This window comes from Oncorhynchus mykiss, chromosome 3 (genome assembly GCF_057628025.1).
Source record: "Oncorhynchus mykiss isolate SJ-2025 chromosome 3, ASM5762802v1, whole genome shotgun sequence".
Lineage (NCBI taxonomy): Eukaryota > Metazoa > Chordata > Actinopteri > Salmoniformes > Salmonidae > Oncorhynchus > Oncorhynchus mykiss.
In genome coordinates this window covers 22,938,454-22,959,501 of record NC_143024.1, presented here as the reverse complement: position 1 = coordinate 22,959,501, position 21,048 = coordinate 22,938,454, and the positions used below count along the sequence as shown (strand labels likewise).

Genomic DNA, 21,048 nt, shown 5'->3' with positions numbered 1-21,048 from the left:
TCTTTATTTTTTGGGGATATTTTCTTAAAACTTCATCGTAGGTTAAGGGCTTCTAAGTAAGCATTTCAGTGTAAGGTCTACACTTGTTGTATTTGGCACATGTGACAAATAACATTTGATTTGATTTGAGAGAGAGAAATACTATATTTGATGTGAGAGAATGAGGACAATACTGAACAATAACTTCCAGGGGTAAAGACCTTTAATTATTGATGTGAGAGAATGAGGACAATACTGAACAATAACTTCCAGGGGTAAAGACCTTTAATTATTGATGTGAGAGAATGAGGACAATACTGAACAATAACTTCCAGGGGTAAAGACCTTTAATTATTGATGTGAGAGAATGAGGACAATACTGAACAATAACTTCCAGGGGTAAAGACCTTTAATTATCGCAAATGCCAAACAGGCACAATAAAACCACACAGCATTTAGGCTATTAGCAGTTTTATTTTGAGTACAGTAAAATGAAAGAAGAAAAAGAATGACATGTACAGGTAATTCATGTTGGCATGTTTGGAACCGTAAACACACAAATATAAGAGGAATTTATAAAAAACTATATGAAAAGAACAAGGCAATTATCATTAAATAAATGAGCAAAGGCATCATCACACACCAATGGTCTGACAGTGAAGACAAAGGCATGGTCACAAAGGTGGAATCATTTGTGCAAATAAAAAAACAAAAAACTGAGAATACTAAAGATGATACCGACGACCCAGATAACATGCATATGGAGTTGTATTTGGCCATATGGTTTAGGATGTTAGATTTGTCATTAGGGTTGTGTTGCTATGCCAGACTGAGGATTGTAATAAGGATGGGTGTTCGGTGCCAAACCAGTCTGAACAGGAGAGATAGGAATACTAGGGTGGAAATGGCAACTCACCAAGTTTCACAGAAAAATCACTGAAAATAAGTACTTATCAATAAAATACAGTATGGTAAGATTACAAGCAGAGTAAATATAACTGATATCGAGACATAAAAGAACACTAAGCTGACTAATGGAAACAGTGGTATTTATTGAAGTATTATGAGAGAGGAAGAGGAACAATATACTGTGTAAAGCACAAAAAATATGATTAAAACTTGAAGTGAATTCCACAAAAACAAAGGCAGTGAATTTAAAGTGTGATGCGTTTGAGTGACGTGTTACCATCACCTTGAACTGTATTGGTTTGATCTACATGCTACTGCTACAGTCAATGACCTACTACACTCTACTGGAAAACAGACTGGCCATTTGATCTGTTGCATGTTTATAATACTTAAAACCCTGATTCAGAATCAGTTCTATCATGTTATTCAGAGAGCTGCAAATGCCCAAAATACTAAGCATTTGTAAATGCAGGTGTATAGTGCAAAAATCCATGAGTTTACCTTTAGGTGAATTGAATTAATGAGAGGTAATATCTCTATGTTAATCATTAGATATCTTAACTCGCCTGCACACTACATAAGTATGTGTTCAAGAGCGCTTCATTGAGGATGATAGGATTATACTGTACTGTAGGTCCTGGAAGTTGCCCCTAACTACTGATGCAGGATCCGACGTTTTCCCTCCATCCCCTTTAAATTAAGATTAGGGATGGGGTAGGGTAATCTGATCCTAGCGGTTAAGAGCAACTTCTGCCTGTAGCGTAGGTTCTGTTCTAAGCCATGTGGTCCTCTTTAAACTACAGCACTCTATTTAACATGAGGAGATCATAGGAATGGAATCTGTGCTGGGCTAACTTTTGACCTTTGTTCTAGGTAGTGTCTCTAATCATGATCTTAAATCTTCTATTCTTTTGACAAAGAAATAAATGGTCATTTTGATCGTATTGTACCCTCATTCTGTGCTTGACAAACTGGTGAGAGTAACTGACAGTGATCTGTAGCTATGCATGCCTATAAAGCAACAAACACACACAACAAAAACAAACGAGAGCGACATTCACATATATATATATATATTTTTTTGCACTCAGTTTTTAGCCCAAGAGGAACTACATTTCCTACAACACACTGCTCTGCTACATTGTGTCTGGTGGGATATGTAGTTCTCTAGAAAGCACTCTCTAAAGGCAGTTAAGTAACTTGTATGTTTGCAGGCACTCCAAAGTGCTTCATGTGCCACCAGCCCACCAGAGCTCAGCCCTATGGGAGGTGCAGGGGAACATGAATTAGTCCACCTTAAACTTTTGTTCAACTCCTCATGCACTGGGGTCAGGGGGTTACACTAAACTTCTGGGAAAAGTTGCCAGTAGGCACAGATCTAAGATCTAACCATAATCAGTAAGGGGGGGATTGCAAGACTGACCCAAGATCAGCATTTAGGGTCAACTTCATCTTACTATGTCTCACTCTGAAATACTTCCACTCTTTTCCTTCCTTACCACTGAAAAGTGAAAGACAAATCAAAGTTTTAAGGCTGAAACCTTCTCAACATGTTTTCCTATCAGTGGAGAGAGAAGAGGAGAGGAAACCATCTTTGACTGTTGGGACAGCCCATGACTAAGCTATACTTGTGCAAGTCATGCTGGGAATTTAAGCATAAACAAAAAATGGCCTTGATAACACTGGCATTAACACAAGGGGAGAAGGGGAGGAGGAATGGAGTCTCTCAGTGCAGTACATTACCTCTGGACTGAGAGGGGGAATAAGCAGAAAGAGGAGAGAGACATAACGACATCTGCATGCAAACATACTCACTCACTCACTCACTCACAAGTAAAGCCCTGTTGCAAATACAGAATGGTGGAAGCTGAATGGATCCCGTCTTGGATTTGGTTCAAAGTTTGACTTGAATAACAGATGTGTCCACCAATCACTGCATAGCCTTGGCCCGCTGGGTGTGGCACTTCATGCACAGGATCCTGCCGTCCAATGGGTAGCAGCCGTCTGCGTCCGCCTCTATGGAGAGGGGGCGGGAACAATCCTGCAACCAGGAAGAGAGACTTCAGGATGTGCAGAAGGTCACTGGAAAACATTTACATCCAAAACACTCGGGGGGCACCATTCAAACTGTTAAGATATTTCACCAGCTCTTCATAATACATCTTCAGGAGTTCATCTTCACATCTGGCACTTTCTTTACAGTGCCTTGCAAAAGTATTCATCCCCCGTGGCATTTTTCCTATTTTGTTGCATTACAACCTGTAAGTTAAATTGATTTTTATTTGGATTTCATGTAATGGACATACACAAAATAGTCCCCAGAAAAATTACTTGTTTCAAAAAATTCTATAAAATAAAAAACTGAAAAGCATTGCATGCATATGTATCCACCCCTTTGCTATGAAGCACCTAAATAAGGTCTGGTGCAACCAATTACCTTCAGAAGTCACATCATTAGTTAAATAGATTGCACACAGGTGGATTTTAAGTGTCACATGATCAGTCACATGATCGATAGATAGATATACACATACACCTGTTCTGAAAGGCCCCAGAGTGTGCAACACCAGTAAGCAAGGGGCACCACCAAGCAAGCAACACTATGAAGACCAAGGAGCTCTCCAAACAAGTCAGGGACAAAGTTGTGGAGAAGTACAGATCAGGGTTGGGTTATAAAAATATATCAGAAACTTTGAACATCCCACAGAGCACCATTAAATCCATTATTAAAAATAAAAAGAATATGGCACAACAACAAACCTGCTAAGTGAGGGCTGCCCACCAAAACTCACGGACCAGGCAAGGAGGGCATTAATCAGAGAGGCAACAAAGAGACCAAAGATAACCCTGAAGGAGCTGCAAAGCTCCACAGCAGAGATTGGAGTATCTGCCCGTAGGACCACTTCATGCCGTACACTCCACAGAGCTGGGCTTTAAAGAAGAGTGGCCAGAAAAGCCATTGCTTAAAGTGTTCGGCAAAAAGCATTTGGGAGATTCCCCAAATATATGGAAGAAGGTACTCTGGTCAGATGAGACTAAATTGAGCTTTTTGGCCATCAAGATAAATGCTATGTCTGGCGCAAACCCAACAACTCTCATCACCCCGAGAACGCTCATCACCCCGAGAACGCTCATCACCCCAGTGAAGCATGGTGGTGGCAGCATCATGCTGTGGGGATGTTTTTCATCGGCAGGGACTGGGAAACTGGTCAGAATTGCAGGAATGATGGATGGTGCTAAATACAAATTCTTGAGGGAAATCTGTTTCAGTCTTTCAGAGATTTGAGACTGGGACGGAGGTTCACCGTCCAACAGGACAATGATCCTAAGCATACTGCTAAAGCAACACTCCAGATGTTCATGGGGAAACATTTAAATGTCTTGGAATGGTCTAGTCAAAGCCCAGAGCTCAATCCAATTGGAAATATGTGATATGACAAAGATTGCTGTACACCAGCAGAACCCATCCAACTTGAAGGAGCTGGGGCAGTTTTGCCTTGAAGAATGGGCAAAAATCCCAGTGGCTAGATGTGCCAAGCTTTTAGAGACATACCCCAAGAGACTTGCAGCTGTAATTCCTGAAAAGGGTGGCTCTACAAAGTATTGACTTTGGGGGGGTGAATAGTTATGCACACTCAAGTTCTGTTTTTTTTGTCGTATTTCTTGCATCTTCAAAGTGGTAGGCATGTTGTGTAAATCAAATGATACAACATTTATTCCAGGTAAGGCAACAAAATAGGAAAAATGCCTCACAGCGGTAGTACTTTAGATGTAGCAGGTCTGTTGTCCTTACCTCACAGCGGTAGTACTTTAGATGTAGCAGGTCTGTTGTCCTTACCTCACAGCGGTAGTACTTTAGATGTAGCAGGTCTGTTGTCCTTACCTCACAGCGGTAGTACTTTAGATGTAGCAGGTCTGTTGTCCTTACCTCACAGCGGTAGCACTTGAGGTGGAAGTTCTTGTCGAGGGCCACGACTCTGACGGTCTCTTGACTGCCGGCGTCAGGAACTATGGGCTCATTACAGCTCACACACAGGGGAGAGAAACGCCTACAGGCAGGGGGACAGAGAGGACATTAGACTGTACCACACACACAGAGGACAATACCTGAGAGAGACAGAGAGAAAGACAAGGAGATGAGAGGCCGTACCTGTGGTAGTCTGGGACACAGTATGGGTTGTTGTCGTCGTCGGTGATGAAGGGCGCCCCCTCCAGGCTGCAGGCGCAGGTGCAGCAGCGGAAACAATGGGCATGGAAACACTGGCCCACCGCCTTCAACACACGGTCTGTAATACGCTCCCCACACCGAGAACACACCGCCAGAGAACTCTGTAGACACACACAGACAGGAGGGTGGGAGAGCAAACACGGTACATGTCTTTGTCGGTGAGAGAGTGAATGAATTACTGTAAGCTGTTTGTGCATGTAATTACTGTGTGTGTACATGTGTGTACTCACAGTGTAGCAGTCGTCACACTGTGGCGTCCCGTCCTTGTCGTAGAACTGCATGCCCTGCAGGGGGCGATGGCAGCTCATACAGCAGAAACAGTCAGAGTGGAAGAGTTTGTTCATGGCTCTCACTGCAGGCTGGGAACGAGACAGAGCCTCACCACACTTACCACATACCTCTGAAAGAGAGAAATTAGGAGAGAGAGAGAGAGAGAGAGAGTGGAGAGGGAGAGATGAGGAGAGGGAGAGAGAGAGAGAGATGAGGTGAGGAGAGAGAGATAGAAAGGGAGAGGGGACAAAGAGAGAGGACGAAGAGAGAGGGGATTATAGTTGGTTGACGCTGACAGAGGCAGAGCCCAGCCAGTCCTATTCCACACAGTCATTAAGTCATTACCACAGACATACTGGTCTAGTACCAATGAGAGAGAGGAGGGAGGAGGCTCAGCCCATCAGCACCTCAGCCCATCAGCACCTCAGCCCATCAGCACCTCAGCCCATCAGCACCTCAGGCCATCAGCACCCCAGCCCATCAGCACCCCAGCCCATCAGCACCCCAGCCCAGTCTACTAGCACTACAGCCCAGTCGACTAGAACTACAGCCCAATCAATCAGAACCAATAGCATACTGAGAGTGTTGTCAGGCAGGAACTGGACAAGATAATGACGCTCTGATAATAGAGTTTGTTCTGACACGATGGGTATGGTAGTATGAAACAATGAACTAGTGTAGGTGATGAACGGAGGGTGTGTGTGTACCTGTAGGTGCTGAGGTGATGAACGGAGGGTGTGTGTGTACCTGTAGGTGCTGAGGTGATGAACAGAGGGTGTGTGTGTACCTGTAGGTGCTGAGGTGATGAACGGAGGGTGTGTGTGTACCTGTAGGTGCTGAGGTGATGAACAGAGGGTGTGTGTGTACCTGTAGGTGCTGAGGTGATGAACGGAGGGTGTGTGTGTACCTGTAGGTGCTGAACGGAGGGTGTGTGTGTAGCTGTTGGTGCTGAACGGAGGGTGTGTGTGTGTACCTGTAGGTGCTGAACGGAGGGTGTGTGTGTACCTGTTGGTGCTGAGGTGATGAACGGAGGGTGTGTGTGTACCTGTTGGTGCTGAGGTGATGAACGGAGGGTGTGTGTGTACCTGTAGGTGCTGAGGTGATGAACGGAGGGTATGTGTGTACCTGTTGGTGCTGAGGTGATGAACGGAGGGTGTGTGTGTACCTGTAGGTGCTGAACGGAGGGCGTGTGTGTACCTGTAGGTGCTGAGGTGATGAACGGAGGGTGTGTGTGTGTACCTGTTGGTGCTGAGGTGATGAACGGAGGGTGTGTGTGTACCTGTAGGTGCTGAGGTGATGAACGGAGGGTGTGTGTGTACCTGTAGGTGCTGAGGTGATGAACGGAGGGTGTGTGTGTACCTGTAGGTGCTGAACGGAGGGCGTGTGTGTACCTGTAGGTGCTGAGGTGATGAACGGAGGGTGTGTGTGTACCTGTAGGTGCTGAACGGAGGGTGTGTGTGTACCTGTTGGTGCTGAGGTGATGAACGGAGGGTGTGTGTACCTGTTGGTGCTGAGGTGATGAACGGAGGGTGTGTGTGTACCTGTAGGTGCTGAGGTGATGAACGGAGGGTGTGTGTACCTGTAGGTGCTGAGGTGATGACGGGAGCGTGTGTGTCCATGTCTTTGATGAATGCATTGGTCATTCTCTCCAGCTCCTCCACCTCCCTCATGGAGAGAGGAACACCTCCACCTGGGACAGAGACAGGCCCAGGAGGCGAGGGCTGGGGGACAGAAAACACACATCTAACAGGGGGAGTACTAAACACACACACACACTCACCCCTAAGGGTCTCCTAACATACCTTTGATGAAGGGGGAGATTTCATTGGCTGGCTGAAAGAAGAAGGTGGTGATGTCATCGCTTTGGGCTGAGGAGGGTGCACGGGAGCAGGAGGGGGTGGGCTCACAGTCATCTGAGAGTCAATGGAAGAGGGCTTTGAGTGATTGAAGGCTGGGGGAGCCACTTTGTTGGCTGGTGGGGCGGGAGGAGCGGCAGGAGGAGGAGGGAAGGAGCTGGCTGCAGGGGAAGGTTTAGGAGCAACACCAAATGGAGCCGGGGCGTGGTTCTGGTTCTTCAGCCCCACAGGAGACACGAACGTCCCCGTTTTCATGTCCCCAAAAGCCTTAGGAGCCACGACTGGGGCTTTAGCAAATGGCTGTGGGGCAGGAGCAGGAGCTGGGGCGGATATAGGGTTATTGGCTTGTCTGTGTGTCGTCCGGAGTTTGAGCTCCTCGGCCCAGGGAGCGGGAGGGGGCTTGTCTCCCATCTCTGGAGGGGGGAGGAAGGAGAGGTTGGGCTTGGGAGCAGTGGGGGGAGGACCTGCAGGCTTGGGGGCAGGAGGAGGAGGAGCTGAGTACTGACTGGGCAACTGGGGAGACAAGATCAGACAAGAAAACATTACAGGCTATATGTACTGAAGAGTTGAAGAGAACTATGAGAGAACACACAACAACAAGCTGTGGTATGGAACTCAAACCTACTTTTAGACTAAAAGCATTAGGAACTGAGTGCCCCTTCAGCTATTTTGGAGGTTTCCAGGTGAAAATACAATGTTCTATACAGTACTATTTGAAACATTCTAAACAATCCACCCTCCTTAACAAGCCGGCTGTGTTTTTAGGAACGGTGAAAACGGCTATTAGGATCATTCAAGTACAGAATTCAAACATTTTAAAAGGTTGCAGGTAGTGATTTTCTATCGTATCAAATTTTCAACTTCCACAAAGCACAGGCTCTGAGTCATACAGAGGAACTTGAGCTCATCAGTAGTAATCTGTCTCTGACATTCTTATCAAGAGCTTGTGCCAACATTTCTCTGTTCTGATCCAGTTCAGCCCAGGAGGATAAAAACACTCTCTATTTATGGCTGTTTCCCCAGACCACTGGCTTGGCCCCACACACACAGGCCTGATCACAATGGAGTATTCTCGCTCTCTCATATATATATATATATATATATATATATATATATATATATATATATATATATATATATATATAATCATTCAGTGTGAGTTTCTCTGCATCACTCACTTCCTCTGTTTTTGTACATCACTCTCTCATTGTCTGTCTGTGTACAGTAACGAACAGCTTACTCATCCTAGAGCCATCAGCCTGAACAGACACAAAACAGCCTGGCATCTGGCCAAACGATTTATCCTAACCTTCTCTCTCCCCCTCTTTCTCTCTACCTTGGAGGCCCCTTTATTCAAACTTCTGAGTCAACGTCTCCTCTTTTTTCCCCCTACCTACTCCTCCATTCAATCCCCCTCCCTACTCCTCCCTTCAATCCCCCTCCCTACTCCTCCATTCAATCCCCCTCCCTACTCCTCCATTCAATCCCCCTCCCTACTCCTCCATTCACCCCCCTCCCTACTCCTCCATTCAATCCCCCCCCCCCTACTCCTCCATTTATTCCCCCTCCCTACTCCTCCATTTATTCCCCCTCCCTACTCCTCCATTTATTCCCCCTCCCTACTCCTCCATTTATTCCCCCTCCCTACTCCTCCATTTATTCCCCCTCCCTACTCCTCCATTTATTCCCCCTCCCTACTCCTCCATTTATTCCCCCTCCCTACTCCTCCATTTATTCCCCCTCCCTACTCCTCCATTTATTCCCCCTCCCTACTCCTCCATTTATTCCCCCTCCCTACTCCTCCATTTATTCCCCCTCCCTACTCCTCCATTTATTCCCCCTCCCTACTCCTCCATTTATTCCCCCTCCCTACTCCTCCATTTATTCCCCTCCACATCGCATCCTTATTTCCCTCCATCTTCTCAGTCCCAAGTCTTTCCTACTCTCTCTGTATCATACTATGTCTACTGCAGTCTTTTGTTACAGTCAGTTTCCCTGTTGGTTTACTGGCGTTGTGTGCTTCTATGAAGCTCTACAGTATACGACGCTCTACAGTATACGACGCTCTACAGTATACGACGCTCTACAGTATATGAAGCTCTACAGTATACGACGCTCTACAGTATATGAAGCTCTACAGTATATGAAGCTCTACAGTATACGGCGCTCTACAGTATATGAAGCTCTACAGTATATGAAGCTCTACAGTATATGAAGCTCTACAGTATATGAAGCTCTACAGTATATGAAGCTCTACAGTATATGAAGCTCTACAGTATATGAAGCTCTACAGTATACGGCGCTCTACAGTATATGAAGCTCTACAGTATATGAAGCTCTACAGTATACGGCGCTCTACAGTATACGGCGCTCTACAGTATATGAAGCTCTACAGTATATGAAGCTCTACAGTATATGAAATACTTTCCCTCCTCCCCCTTGTCCTTCTCTGTACCTTGGGGTTGAAGGGTCCTCTGGTCTCCATCTCAGAGAGCAGGTCAGTCAGAGAATCCAGCTGTTTGTCAAAACTAGTCTGTTTTGCCAGACGCTGTGGGAGTGAGAGAGAAAGAGAGAGAGTGAGAGAGAGGGTTGATCAACAGGCTGAATCTTGACTTGAAAAATGTAGCAAACTCCAACTGCCACCTAAATCATACACTTGTGTCAATGGGGAATGTGCACAGAAGTGTACTGATAGAACAGAATGTAACTGATTTTCATGGATCAGAACTTAAGCACTCACATCAGGTTAGACAATAGACTTCCACATCTGTTTACTGGGGACATCCACCATGGTAGTGGATGTGTGGATGAGAGTTCTGGCCGTCATCCAACACAACTACACCAATACAATGTGCTTTGGGACCTTATGGAAAGTTCTATATTTAAGCAATAAGGCACAAGGAGGTGTGGTATATTGCCAATATACCAACGCTAAGGGCTGTTCTTATGCACGACGCAACGCGGAATGCCTGGACAGACCTTAGCCATGGTATATTGGCCATATATCACAAACTCCCGAGGTGCCTTATTGCTATTATAAACTGGTTACCAACGTAACCATTCCTATGATTATTAACCCTGACTCACCTGAAAGTTCTCCCCAGCACTGGGGACACTGCTGGGACCAGAGACTGGGAGAGGGGGAGGGGGTGGTGGAGGAGGGGGAGACGGGGAACGGGGGAGACAGGCATTCTCCTCAAGCGGGGCGGGGGGGAGGGGCAGGTCATCCACCGCGGGAGGGGGAGGGAAGGCAGGGGGAGGGGCATCAGAGGCTGGGGGTGTGGTTGCACAGTTGGGGGGAGGGGCTGGCAGCTCATCGTCCAACGGAGGAGGAGGGGGCGGGAAGTCTAATAGAAACGGAGAGGGTTGATTGGTTAAATCAAAGGCATGGCAATCCAATGGTTTCTAAACATTCTATAATTCATTCAAATCCTGTCATCTATTCACTGCACCCACCCAGACCCTCATTCAAAACCTGTCATCTATTCACTGCACCCACCCAGACCCTCATTCAAAACCTGTCATCTATTCACTGCACCCATCCAGACACTCATTCAAAACCTGTCATCTATTCACTGCACCCACCCAGACACTCATTCAAAACCTGTCATCTATTCACTGCACCCACCCAGACACTCATTCAAAACCTGTCATCTATTCACTGCACCCACCCAGACACTCATTCAAAACCTGTCATCTATTCACTGCACCCATCCAGACACTCATTCAAAACCTGTCATCTATTCACTGCACCCACCCAGACACTCATTCAAAACCTGTCATCTATTCACTGCACCCACCCAGACACTCATTCAAAACCTGTCATCTATTCACTGCACCCACCCAGACACTCATTCAAAACCTGTCATCTATTCACTGCACCCACCCAGACACTCATTCAAAACCTGTCATCTATTCACTGCACCCACCCAGACACTCATTCAAAACCTGTCATCTATTCACTGCACCCACCCAGACACTCATTCAAAACCTGTCATCTATTCACTGCACCCACCCAGACACTCATTCAAAACCTGTCATCTATTCACTGCACCCACCCAGACACTCATTCAAAACCTGTCATCTATTCACTGCACCCACCCAGACCCTCATTCAAAACCTGTCATCTATTCACTGCACCCACCCAGACACTCATTAAAAACCTGTCATCTATTCACTGCACCCATCCAGACACTCATTCAAAACCTGTCATCTATTCACTGCACCCACCCAGACGCTCATTCAAAACCTGTCATCTATTCACTGCACCCACCCAGACACTCATTCAAAACCTGTCATCTATTCACTGCACCCACCCAGACACTCATTCAAAACCTGTCATCTATTCACTGCACCCACCCAGACGCTCATTCAAAACCTGTCATCTATTCACTGCACCCACCCAGACACTCATTCAAAACCTGTCATCTATTCACTGCACCCACCCAGACACTCATTCAAAACCTGTCATCTATTCACTGCACCCACCCAGACACTCATTCAAAACCTGTCATCTATTCACTGCACCCACCCAGACATTGATTCAAGGGAACTCGATGACAATACAGTTTCCACACACAGAGACAGTGAAATGATACTGTCAAGAAAATAGACTTAAAGGGATAAGTAGGTGGGTAAGTAGAAAAACAGCTTAATTGCCAGAATCTCGCAGTATCCCTTTAAATGCAGTAATTAGTGTGAGAAACAGGAAAGGTGAGTTTCATTGACGGGATAAAGGCAATGTTGCAGTCTACCAATCTGTTGGGTTGCCAACACCAGGCTCAAACTCTGGGATCCAACATCCTTGTTTTATCAGAAACAAAGATAAATACTTGTAACTAAATAATAACATGCTTGATGCTTCTGTTGCGAGATAAGTTTGGTCCTAAAACAACCCCTAACCTCTACCATCATATTTTTACACCTATCCAGTTACTTCACATCTGCACTGTGAAGGGAAAGAGTTTAAGTGAAGGAGTTAGGTGTCACATTGAACCAGACAACTAGATGCATGGGATAAATGTTTACAAAATGACAAACGAAAACGGCCAATCACCTTCGCAGAGCGATGGTGGGGGTGGAGGCATCACTCCAACTCGACCAATGACAGCTGTGCCGACACCGCGTGTTGAGACCAGGCTGGGGGGAGGAGAGGGACCTGCGGGAGGAGTTGAGCCCGGGGGAGGCCACGGGTCGGACTGGCTTTTGGGGCGCGGCGGGTTGACCGAGGCAAACTTCTTTGGCTGGTTGTAGAAGGAGGGGGTGGTGACTTTGAGGTTGATGGAGGAAGTCACCATGAAGGGTTTACTACCGCTGGATTCAGCCATGTTGTCGTTTTACTGTCTGAGGAGAGAAGAAGAGGACAGCTGTTGTTTATGACCATATTGGTTTATTACGACGGTTTAGAAGAGGACAAACACAATCCATCCAAATCAACACAAACTGAAATGAGCGGTAGGGAGGCTGCCAACTGTTAAAGAGATGGCTGTGTTACAGAGGAGGTCTAGCAAACCTGGAGGCCAGCTGTAGAAAGGATAGCAGAGAAGATAAATTAAACCTTTGATATAGAAATGAACCATAGAGCATTAGCTTATCTGAGGTGAGCACACAGAGCTTTTGAAACAGTAGGGGAATATTTCTGTTTGGTGAATTAGTGGGGACACATCAACAAAGGATCTAACAACCCTGTAGCCTAACTACAGGAGAGAACCTCCAAAGCATGCATCCGAAACACGCACACACACACCTCTGATAGATCTTGACTGCTTTACACAGTACCTCACCCCAGATTGTAAATACACACTAGCCACTCCTTAGGCTCAGTATGGAGAGAGGTATACCGTAACCATAGCAGCACTTACAGCTGCTTCAAGGTCAACTCTCAGTATGAAACCGTTCATTGTAATAAAAACAGTTGAGAACTACAGCATGGTTTACTATAGGGCTGACCGGGTCGGACCTGAGACGGGTAAAACCATCATAACATGTTCATGTGAGCTACGTCAAGGAGAGGGTCATTCAACGGGTTAGCTCAAATATTTACCTCACGTCAGCATTTTTAACCACAAACACGTTACCACAGCGGCTCTATCTCAGATTCCCCAAACGCCTGTGGCCCTGTAGGTGACCCCTGGTTAAACAGAGACGTGGCCCTGTAGGTGACCCCTGGTTAAACAGAGACGTGGCCCTGTAGGTGACCCCTGGTTAAACAGAGACGTGGCCCTGTAGGTGACCCCTGGTTAAACAGAGACGTGGGCCCTGTAGGTGACCCCTGGTTAAACAGAGACGTGGGCCCTGTAGGTGACCCCTGGTTAAACAGAGACGTGGGCCCTGTAGGTGACCCCTGGTTAAACAGAGACGTGGGCCCTGTAGGTGACCCCTGGTTAAACAGAGACGTGGGCCCTCTCTCTCAGTACCTGTCTTAACGTTACTTTCAGCTAGACGCTAGGCTGTTATAGTGCCCTACAGAGTATACAGTGCATTCGGATTCCCCTTTTCAACATTTTGTTAACTTACAGCCTTATTCTAAAATTGATTAAATAATTCCCCTCCCCCTCATCAAGCCACACAATACCCCATAATTACAAAGGAAAACAGTTTTTTTGCAAATGTATATATATATTTTTTTAACGACATACCTTGTGTGAATAAGCATTCACACCATTTGCTATGAGACCCCAAATTGAGCTCTGGTGTATCCTGTTTCCATTGATCATCCTTAAGATGTTTCTACAACTTGATTGCAGTCCACCTGTGGTAAGTTCAATTGATTGGATATGATTTGGAAAGGCTGTCTACATAAGGTCCCACAGCTGACAGTGCATGTCAGAGCAAAATCCAAGCCATAAGGTCGAAGGAATTGTCCATAGAGCTCCGAGACAGGATTGAGTCGAGGCACAGATCAGGGGAAGGGTAACAAAACATTTCTGCAGCATTGAAGGTCCCCAAGAACAGAGTGGCCTCCATCATTCTTAAATGGAAGAAGTTTTTGGAACCACCAAGACTCTTCCTAGAGCTGGCCGCCCAGCCAAACTGAGCAATTGGGGGAGAAGGGCCTTGGTCAGGGAGGGAGGACCATCAGAAGGACAAACATCTCTGCAGCACTCCACCAATCAGGCCTTTATGGTAGAGTGGCCAGGTGGAAGCCACTCCTCAGTAAAAGGCACATGACAGCCCTCTTGGAGTTTGCCAAAAGGCACCTAAAGGACTCTCAGACCATGAGAAACAAGATTATCTCATCTGATAAAACCAAGATTGAAGTCTTTGGCATGAATGCCAAGCGTCACGACTGGAGGAAACCTGGCAACATCGCTATGGTTAAGAATGCTTGCCTCATGCTGTGAGGATGTATTTCAGTGGCAGGGATTGGGAGACTAGTCAGGATTGAGGGAAAGATGAACAGAGTAAAGTACAGAGAGATCCTTGATGAAAACCTGCTCCAGAGCGCTCAGGACCTCAGACTGGGGCAGAGGTTTAACTTTCAACAGGACAACAACCCTAAGCACACAGCCAAGACAACGCAGGAGTGGCTTCAGGACAAGTTTCTAAATGTTCTTGAGTGTCCCAGCCAGAGTCCGGACTTGAACCCGATCGAACATCTCTGGAGAGGCCTGAAAATAGCTGTGCAGTGACGCTCCCCTCCAACCTGACAGAGCTTGAGAGGATCTGCAGAGAAGAATGGGAGAAACTCCCCACATACAGGTGTGCCAAGCGTGTAGCATCATACCCAAGAAAACTGGAGGCTGTAATCGCTGCCAAAGGTGCTTCAACAAAGTACTGACTAAAGGGTCTGAATACTTATGTAAATGTGATATCAGATTTTTATTTTAAATAAATTAGCAAACTAGAATTAAATTAGCAAAAATCTGTTTCAGCTTCGTCATTATGGGATATTGTGTGTAGATTGATGGGGGAAAAAACAATGAAATACATTTTAGAATAAGGCTGTGATTTAACAAAATGTGGAAAAAGTCAAAGTGTCTGAATACTTTTAGAATGCACTGTATATAACAGCATTGATGGGTCCTAGTGAGTGTCTGAATACTTTTAGAATGCACTGTATATAACAGCATTGATGGGTCCTAGTCAGTGTCTGAATACTTTTAGAATGCACTGTATATAACGGCATTGATGGGTCCTAGTCAGTGTCTGAATACTTTTAGAATGCACTGTATATAACGGCATTGATGGGTCCTAGTCAGTGTCTGAATACTTTTAGAATGCACTGTATATAACGACACCGATGGGTCCTAGTCAGTGTCTCACCGTTGGATCATTAACAAGCCTAATGGCTTATGTCTAGAAACATGGTTTTGTCCATCATGTGAAATGTTTTTGTTAGAGCAACAACATATTTAAAAACCATTGCCATAGTGATAATATAAATGGGTTTCCTCAGGCCCTGTTTGTTTTGGAAGGAAAAGCAATGCCCCAGAACTAGCCTAGTACATTCTCCGATGTGGGCTTGTGATGCGGGTGACTGATTTCTTTCTCTATGATCAGAATCAGCCCTTAGACGGGGAATGATTTACCACCTGTTACGCCATGTCAGTTTCATGAGAAACTTTACGGAACTTCCTTCCCAGGGTTACCAGATTTCTGTGAAATATGACCTATAATTAATTATATGAGTGAAAGTTATTTAATTTGTATTAAGTAGGTTAAAAAGCAGCTTTTCTGTGTTGGAATGGTGTGGGTGTACCCCAGCGACAGAATGGTGTGGGTGTACCCCAGCGACAGAATGGTGTGGGTGTACCCCAGCGACAGAATGGTGAGGGTGTACCCCAGCGACAGAATGGTGAGGGTGTACCCCAGCGACAGAATGGTGTGGCTGTACCCCAGCGACAGAATGGTGTGGGTGTACCCCAGCGACAGAATGGTGTGGGTGTACCCCAGCGACAGAATGGTGTGGGTGTACCCCAGCGACAGAATGGTGTGGGTGTACCCCAGCGACAGAATGGTGTGGGTGTACCCCAACGACAGAATGGTGTGGGTGTACCCCAGCGACAGAATGGTGTGGGTGGTGTATACTGTTCATTAAAAATATTAAGGCAAGTAGACGGCCGACTCTCAAGCTCAGCCAATCAGCCAACATGACATCATGTTCTAGGAGCAAATAGCAGGCACATTTTTAAAGGGTCTGTGAGATACAAGTTGGTAGGTTTTTTAAAGTGTTTTTTCTCCAATTCATGCTTTGGTCGCAAATACGAGTACAGGACGAGTTAACAGAATATGAACTATAAAAAGTGAGATTTTAACTTGACAGTTACCTTAAGACAAGTTTTTCAGTTTGAAATTGAGGTTTCCACATTGCATGTAGCTGTGACTTGGAGGCCTTGACACAAGTTCTGACAAGATAAAGGCATCAAATGTGGGTGAAAGTATTCCTGAAATGCTGACTCAGGCCTCAACACAGTATGAAGAAAAAAACAGCGTAAGTAAGCTAACTTTGTTTGTTAGGATCCTCTGGAAAACACATTTCACTCATAACTTCGTACTTTAACAGTTAAAATGCTGACAGGAAGCCAAAGAGAGAAGATCTCATATTTGCACTCACAAGCCCCTTCAAAGTGAGCAACAAAAAGCCACAAACTGTTAAAACGTTTCTATTTTCAAAATGGATTTACTGTTAAATAATGCAGAGAAGAGCAGGATGAAATATTAAAGGCAAATGACGAAAGGGGACATCAACCAATCTGGTTGCCCACCCTAGCACAGCTTGCTACAGCCTGTAGGCTAGCTAGCTGTCTTATATTTCCAAGACCACACAAAGCAGTCTTGGAAACTGGCTGTAAAAGTCCAACCTAGTAAGAGTCCAACGCTCCACTGACAAAGCGTTGGCTCCTCTCTGTGATGAAAGAGCCTGCATCAAGCAGAGCAGACCTCCCCTGTAATATCCTCAGTCAGACAGAAACCTGCTCTCCTTGGCCAATAGAACCCTGTTGAAACCTCTGCTGATGAGGACCAGTGCATTGGATACCAGCAGACTGTTCAGTTGTGAGGGAAATATTACTAGGCTTTGATCTAAAGGCTTTCTATCTTTCTAGAGAGCCAGCGCTCTACACTAAGTGGAGGCAGAGAACTAGGCTTATTGGTTCTAGTGCTCTTATTTAAAAGTGTATCATTATATTAGCCTACTGTAGAAAAGCCCTGGGGATAATGCATGAGACGGTCACGGGACTGAGACATGCTAAGAGCAAACATTCCTCATGGTGCCCCTGGAAATAGACCACCCTATTTGAGGAATTAAAAAAACAAATACCGCTGTAAACGTCATCCTACATAAGTCAAGTTATTTTTTATGATGTATTATTTAATTCACTACTCAGCCAACTGTAAAGGCATTGACAAAAAAACATTCCCCACAGATTCCATGTGGCTGTAGACCTGGCTAATGGTTGTATATGGTGAGGTCAGCTGCAGGCTCCTCCCAGACAGTCCCCCAAGCCTAACTAAAGTAAACCATTGTGAAATTGGATCCAGAGATGATGAGACCCATGGTGAGAATGTTTGGCACTTCAGTTGAATGACATCATCAACACCATGGTCTGCTTTTTCCTTTCCCTCCATCTCCAATCTGCTCCCCCTTTCACTCCCTAAATCACTCCTACCTCAACACCCCCCCCAAAAAGCTCCCTCCTATCATTTCAGTTGGATGACATCACCACGGCCTGTATTTCATCATCTTAACTAGTTTTACAGCTTGGCTATGAGGCGACATCATGTGTGCAGAGAGAGCGCTAAACTCATGCAAACCGTCTACTGTAAATAATAGCTCATAGCTTATCGAGTACGTTATGATTTCCACATGGTCGGTTGGTCATCGGTCTACAAAGGAGGATTAGAAGACAATTAATTTGGTAGAGAAGATGATATTTGAGATGGTATCAAGGCCCAGACATCGATTGAAGCATCATTCTGTGTTGGATGTGGATGGATGGGACTATAACACTAAACACTTACAGTACACTGTTGTTTTACCACTGGCTGTTTGTCTGTAAGTGTTCACCTGAGAGAAACAACAGCAACAATAGATACTGTGCCAGACCAATAAGAACACTAGTGACAAGCCAACACGCTGCTTGGAGGCGATCCCTTTGGAATCCAGATGAGGAGTATAAAACAGGCAGAAGCACTTGATTCTGAAAGCCACTCTTGAACTAGGGCTGAGAATTGCCAGGGACGTCACGATACGATATTATCACGATACTTAGGTGACGATACTATACGTATTGCGATTCTCACGATTCTATATGCATCGGAGATGCGATACTGTGATTTTATTGCGACTCAATGTGCCAAACATGCTGCGCACCATACATCTACTGCAGGAGGACAAGAGAGAGCCATGAGAAAACGAGTTTTGATCAGTCATGGAAATAAAAGTGCTGAAAACAAATTGGCTCCTTATTTAAAAAGATTGAGTACAAGCTATGAAGGAAAAATTATTATTTGATAAAATTGCGATATTGTCAAAACGATACATTGTCAAAAATAATATCACGATATATAACTGTATCAACCCCCTCCACCCCACACACACAATCTTGGACCCTAACACCTAACCCTATCCCCTAACGTTACCATGACCCTAGCCCTAAATCAACAACAAAAATACTTCCCTACTAGCTCATCAGCTCTGACGCCAGTGTTGTCCTCTCTAGCATGGCCATCTAGTGACTACCCTACAGTTGCTAAAGCTCCATCGTTGTCCCTGAGTTTCAGCACAGACACGCGTGGTGTGTTGATGCCTATTCGGCAGCTAGGTTAATTGATCATGCTACTTTGTATGCGTTGTTTGTTGGCAACCTTGTACTTCACAACGTTTTTGGAACAGATTCCTGTAGGAATGTTACACAAATGTTAATCACCCATTTCACTGTCAGTCTACAGCTGCTGTTTATGAAGCATGTGATGAATAACATTTGATTTGGCAAGTGACACTTTGCTTCTTGAAAGTCCAAGATCTTGAACACTTGACTGCTGACATGCAAAACATTTGGACTAATGAAAACAGTGGACTAATGGGGGGGAAAAATACCAAAAAGAGTTTGAGGTGATTTTCCCTTTAATTGCACTTTTGTCTATGGGGCTGGAAAACTACCACAGCACTCAGTTTTAAATCTATATTCTCTCTTTACATTTTAGTCAGTGGGTTTGCGTGAGAACAACCATCTTGTGAAACAATGGAATCCCATTTTGGATGAAATAACAGCTGGTAGGAACTTGATGGATAACCATGATCCACTGTATTGCATTAGCGCCCCACCCACCTTTTAGCATGCCTATGATTAGCTATGGTAGGTCTGCAAAACTCAAGACAGCTAAGAACACATAAATCCGACGGTCATCAATGAATCATCCATGTAGTCATAGCTAGGTAAAGTCTGTCTAACCCTGATTCAAGAGAATTGCAGTGTGTGTCAATCCGTATTGATAGCCCTGGTCTAGCATTCAACTGCATACAACCCAGTGTTGAAATAACTTCAAAACGGGAAATGTATATAATAGCTACATATAAAAGCGCAATCCAGACATGCTGGCTAGTTAGTTTGTGCACTCACCTATATTTTTGCTGGCTAGCAGCCTCCCTACAGTTGGTAGCTAGCCAGAGGTTGTAGAGGGCTAACGTTACTTCCTCGCCTCTCTACTTCGATGACACGGTTTATCGTTCTCAACCGGCCCCTTTCTATTTATTCTTCAACGGCAGATCTATATGTACCCTAAATGGATGTTGCCATCACCCTTTCCCTGTCTATTTCCAAAGGAATGTGAGATTTCTGTCTGGCTAATCAGCCAGCTAACTATTCCTCCTAAACTGTACTTCCGGTTACAGCCTCTGAATTTTTCTTTGTCGTGAGCGAGCGGGAATCTATCAAAAGCTGTAAAAGTGTAAATGCCCCCTTGCACAAGGACTGCTCAGTGGACTAAAAAGCGGAACACCCGCCCCGGTAGATGAGTAATAATCGTACCAGGCACTTTGCTATTGTTCTTTCATACATCTTCTTAACTGTTGAAACTCTGCAATGCACCAAAACTTTATATCACATCATCTGATTATAGCATTGCTTAGACCGAAATGATAAGGCTACAAAATATGTAATAACTCATAATCAGTGTAACATCTGTTCTTACCTATGTGTGCAGTTGGGAGAGCAAACTATTAACCCCCCTACAGTATCTCTTCCTTCTCCTTTTCCCTAGCTGTAGATCCAAACCGACACAGAAAGAAAGTGTGCTTGTTAACTTTCCTCTACCCCCCCTCTCTCTCAGTTCCCCTACAGCTGTTAGATCCCCCTCTCTCTATCTCTCCTCCCTACCTCTCTCTCTCTCCTCTCTCTCTCTCTCTCTCCTCCCCCCCTCCATGGAAAAGGAATGACACCATCCTTCCAAACAAGTTCTTTCTTGTTGGACTTTCTCTCGGGATGTGCATATTACTATGTCCCTGTCTTTCTGTTCCTGTTTCTCCCTGTCTCACTCTCTCTCTGGATTCCTGCAACATTCTTCATTCTATGACATCAATGCTGCCTGCCTTTCCTTGTAAGGTCAGAGAGAGGGAACGAGGTAGGGAGGAGAGAGATAATGGAGGTAGAGGCTTGATTAGGTACAGACACTAAAATGGTTGGGGGACACAAGGGAAAGAGAAAGGCCACATCACATAGTGCTGTTGCACTCGCTGAAAGCCCTGTTCCTGTCCTGGTGTAAAAGGCATTTCCATGCAGTTTGGTTCAGGTATCACATACATGCATAACCATTATTTCCTTGAAATATAAAGTAATACATTGCTGTGACTCTGTTACTCAGTTT

General features: G+C 45.2%; 1 protein-coding gene across 4 annotated transcripts; it reads right to left on the bottom strand.

Annotated features, from left to right (window-relative positions):
• Positions 1 to 308: 308 nt before the first annotated feature.
• On the bottom strand, positions 309 to 20,767 carry LOC110520911 (zyxin). Of its 4 annotated transcripts, none has more exons than XM_036968965.2 (10): positions 20,377 to 20,767; positions 12,299 to 12,585; positions 10,330 to 10,589; positions 9,698 to 9,790; positions 7,189 to 7,755; positions 6,966 to 7,107; positions 5,347 to 5,516; positions 5,039 to 5,217; positions 4,817 to 4,937; positions 309 to 2,929 (listed from the first exon to the last, which is right to left on the bottom strand). In XM_036968965.2, the coding sequence occupies exons 2-10, from the start codon at positions 12,567 to 12,569 to the stop codon at positions 2,819 to 2,821; spliced, it is 1,914 nt and encodes a 637-aa protein (XP_036824860.1). In that variant the 5' UTR covers positions 12,570 to 12,585; positions 20,377 to 20,767; the 3' UTR covers positions 309 to 2,818. The 4 variants fall into 4 exon arrangements, with proteins under 4 accessions (XP_036824860.1, XP_036824853.1, XP_090081464.1 ...); XM_036968958.2 differs by having other exon boundaries at positions 19,806 to 20,696; XM_090225338.1 differs by lacking the exon at positions 309 to 2,929 and having other exon boundaries at positions 4,481 to 4,937; positions 19,806 to 20,672.
• Positions 20,768 to 21,048: the final 281 nt, after the last annotated feature.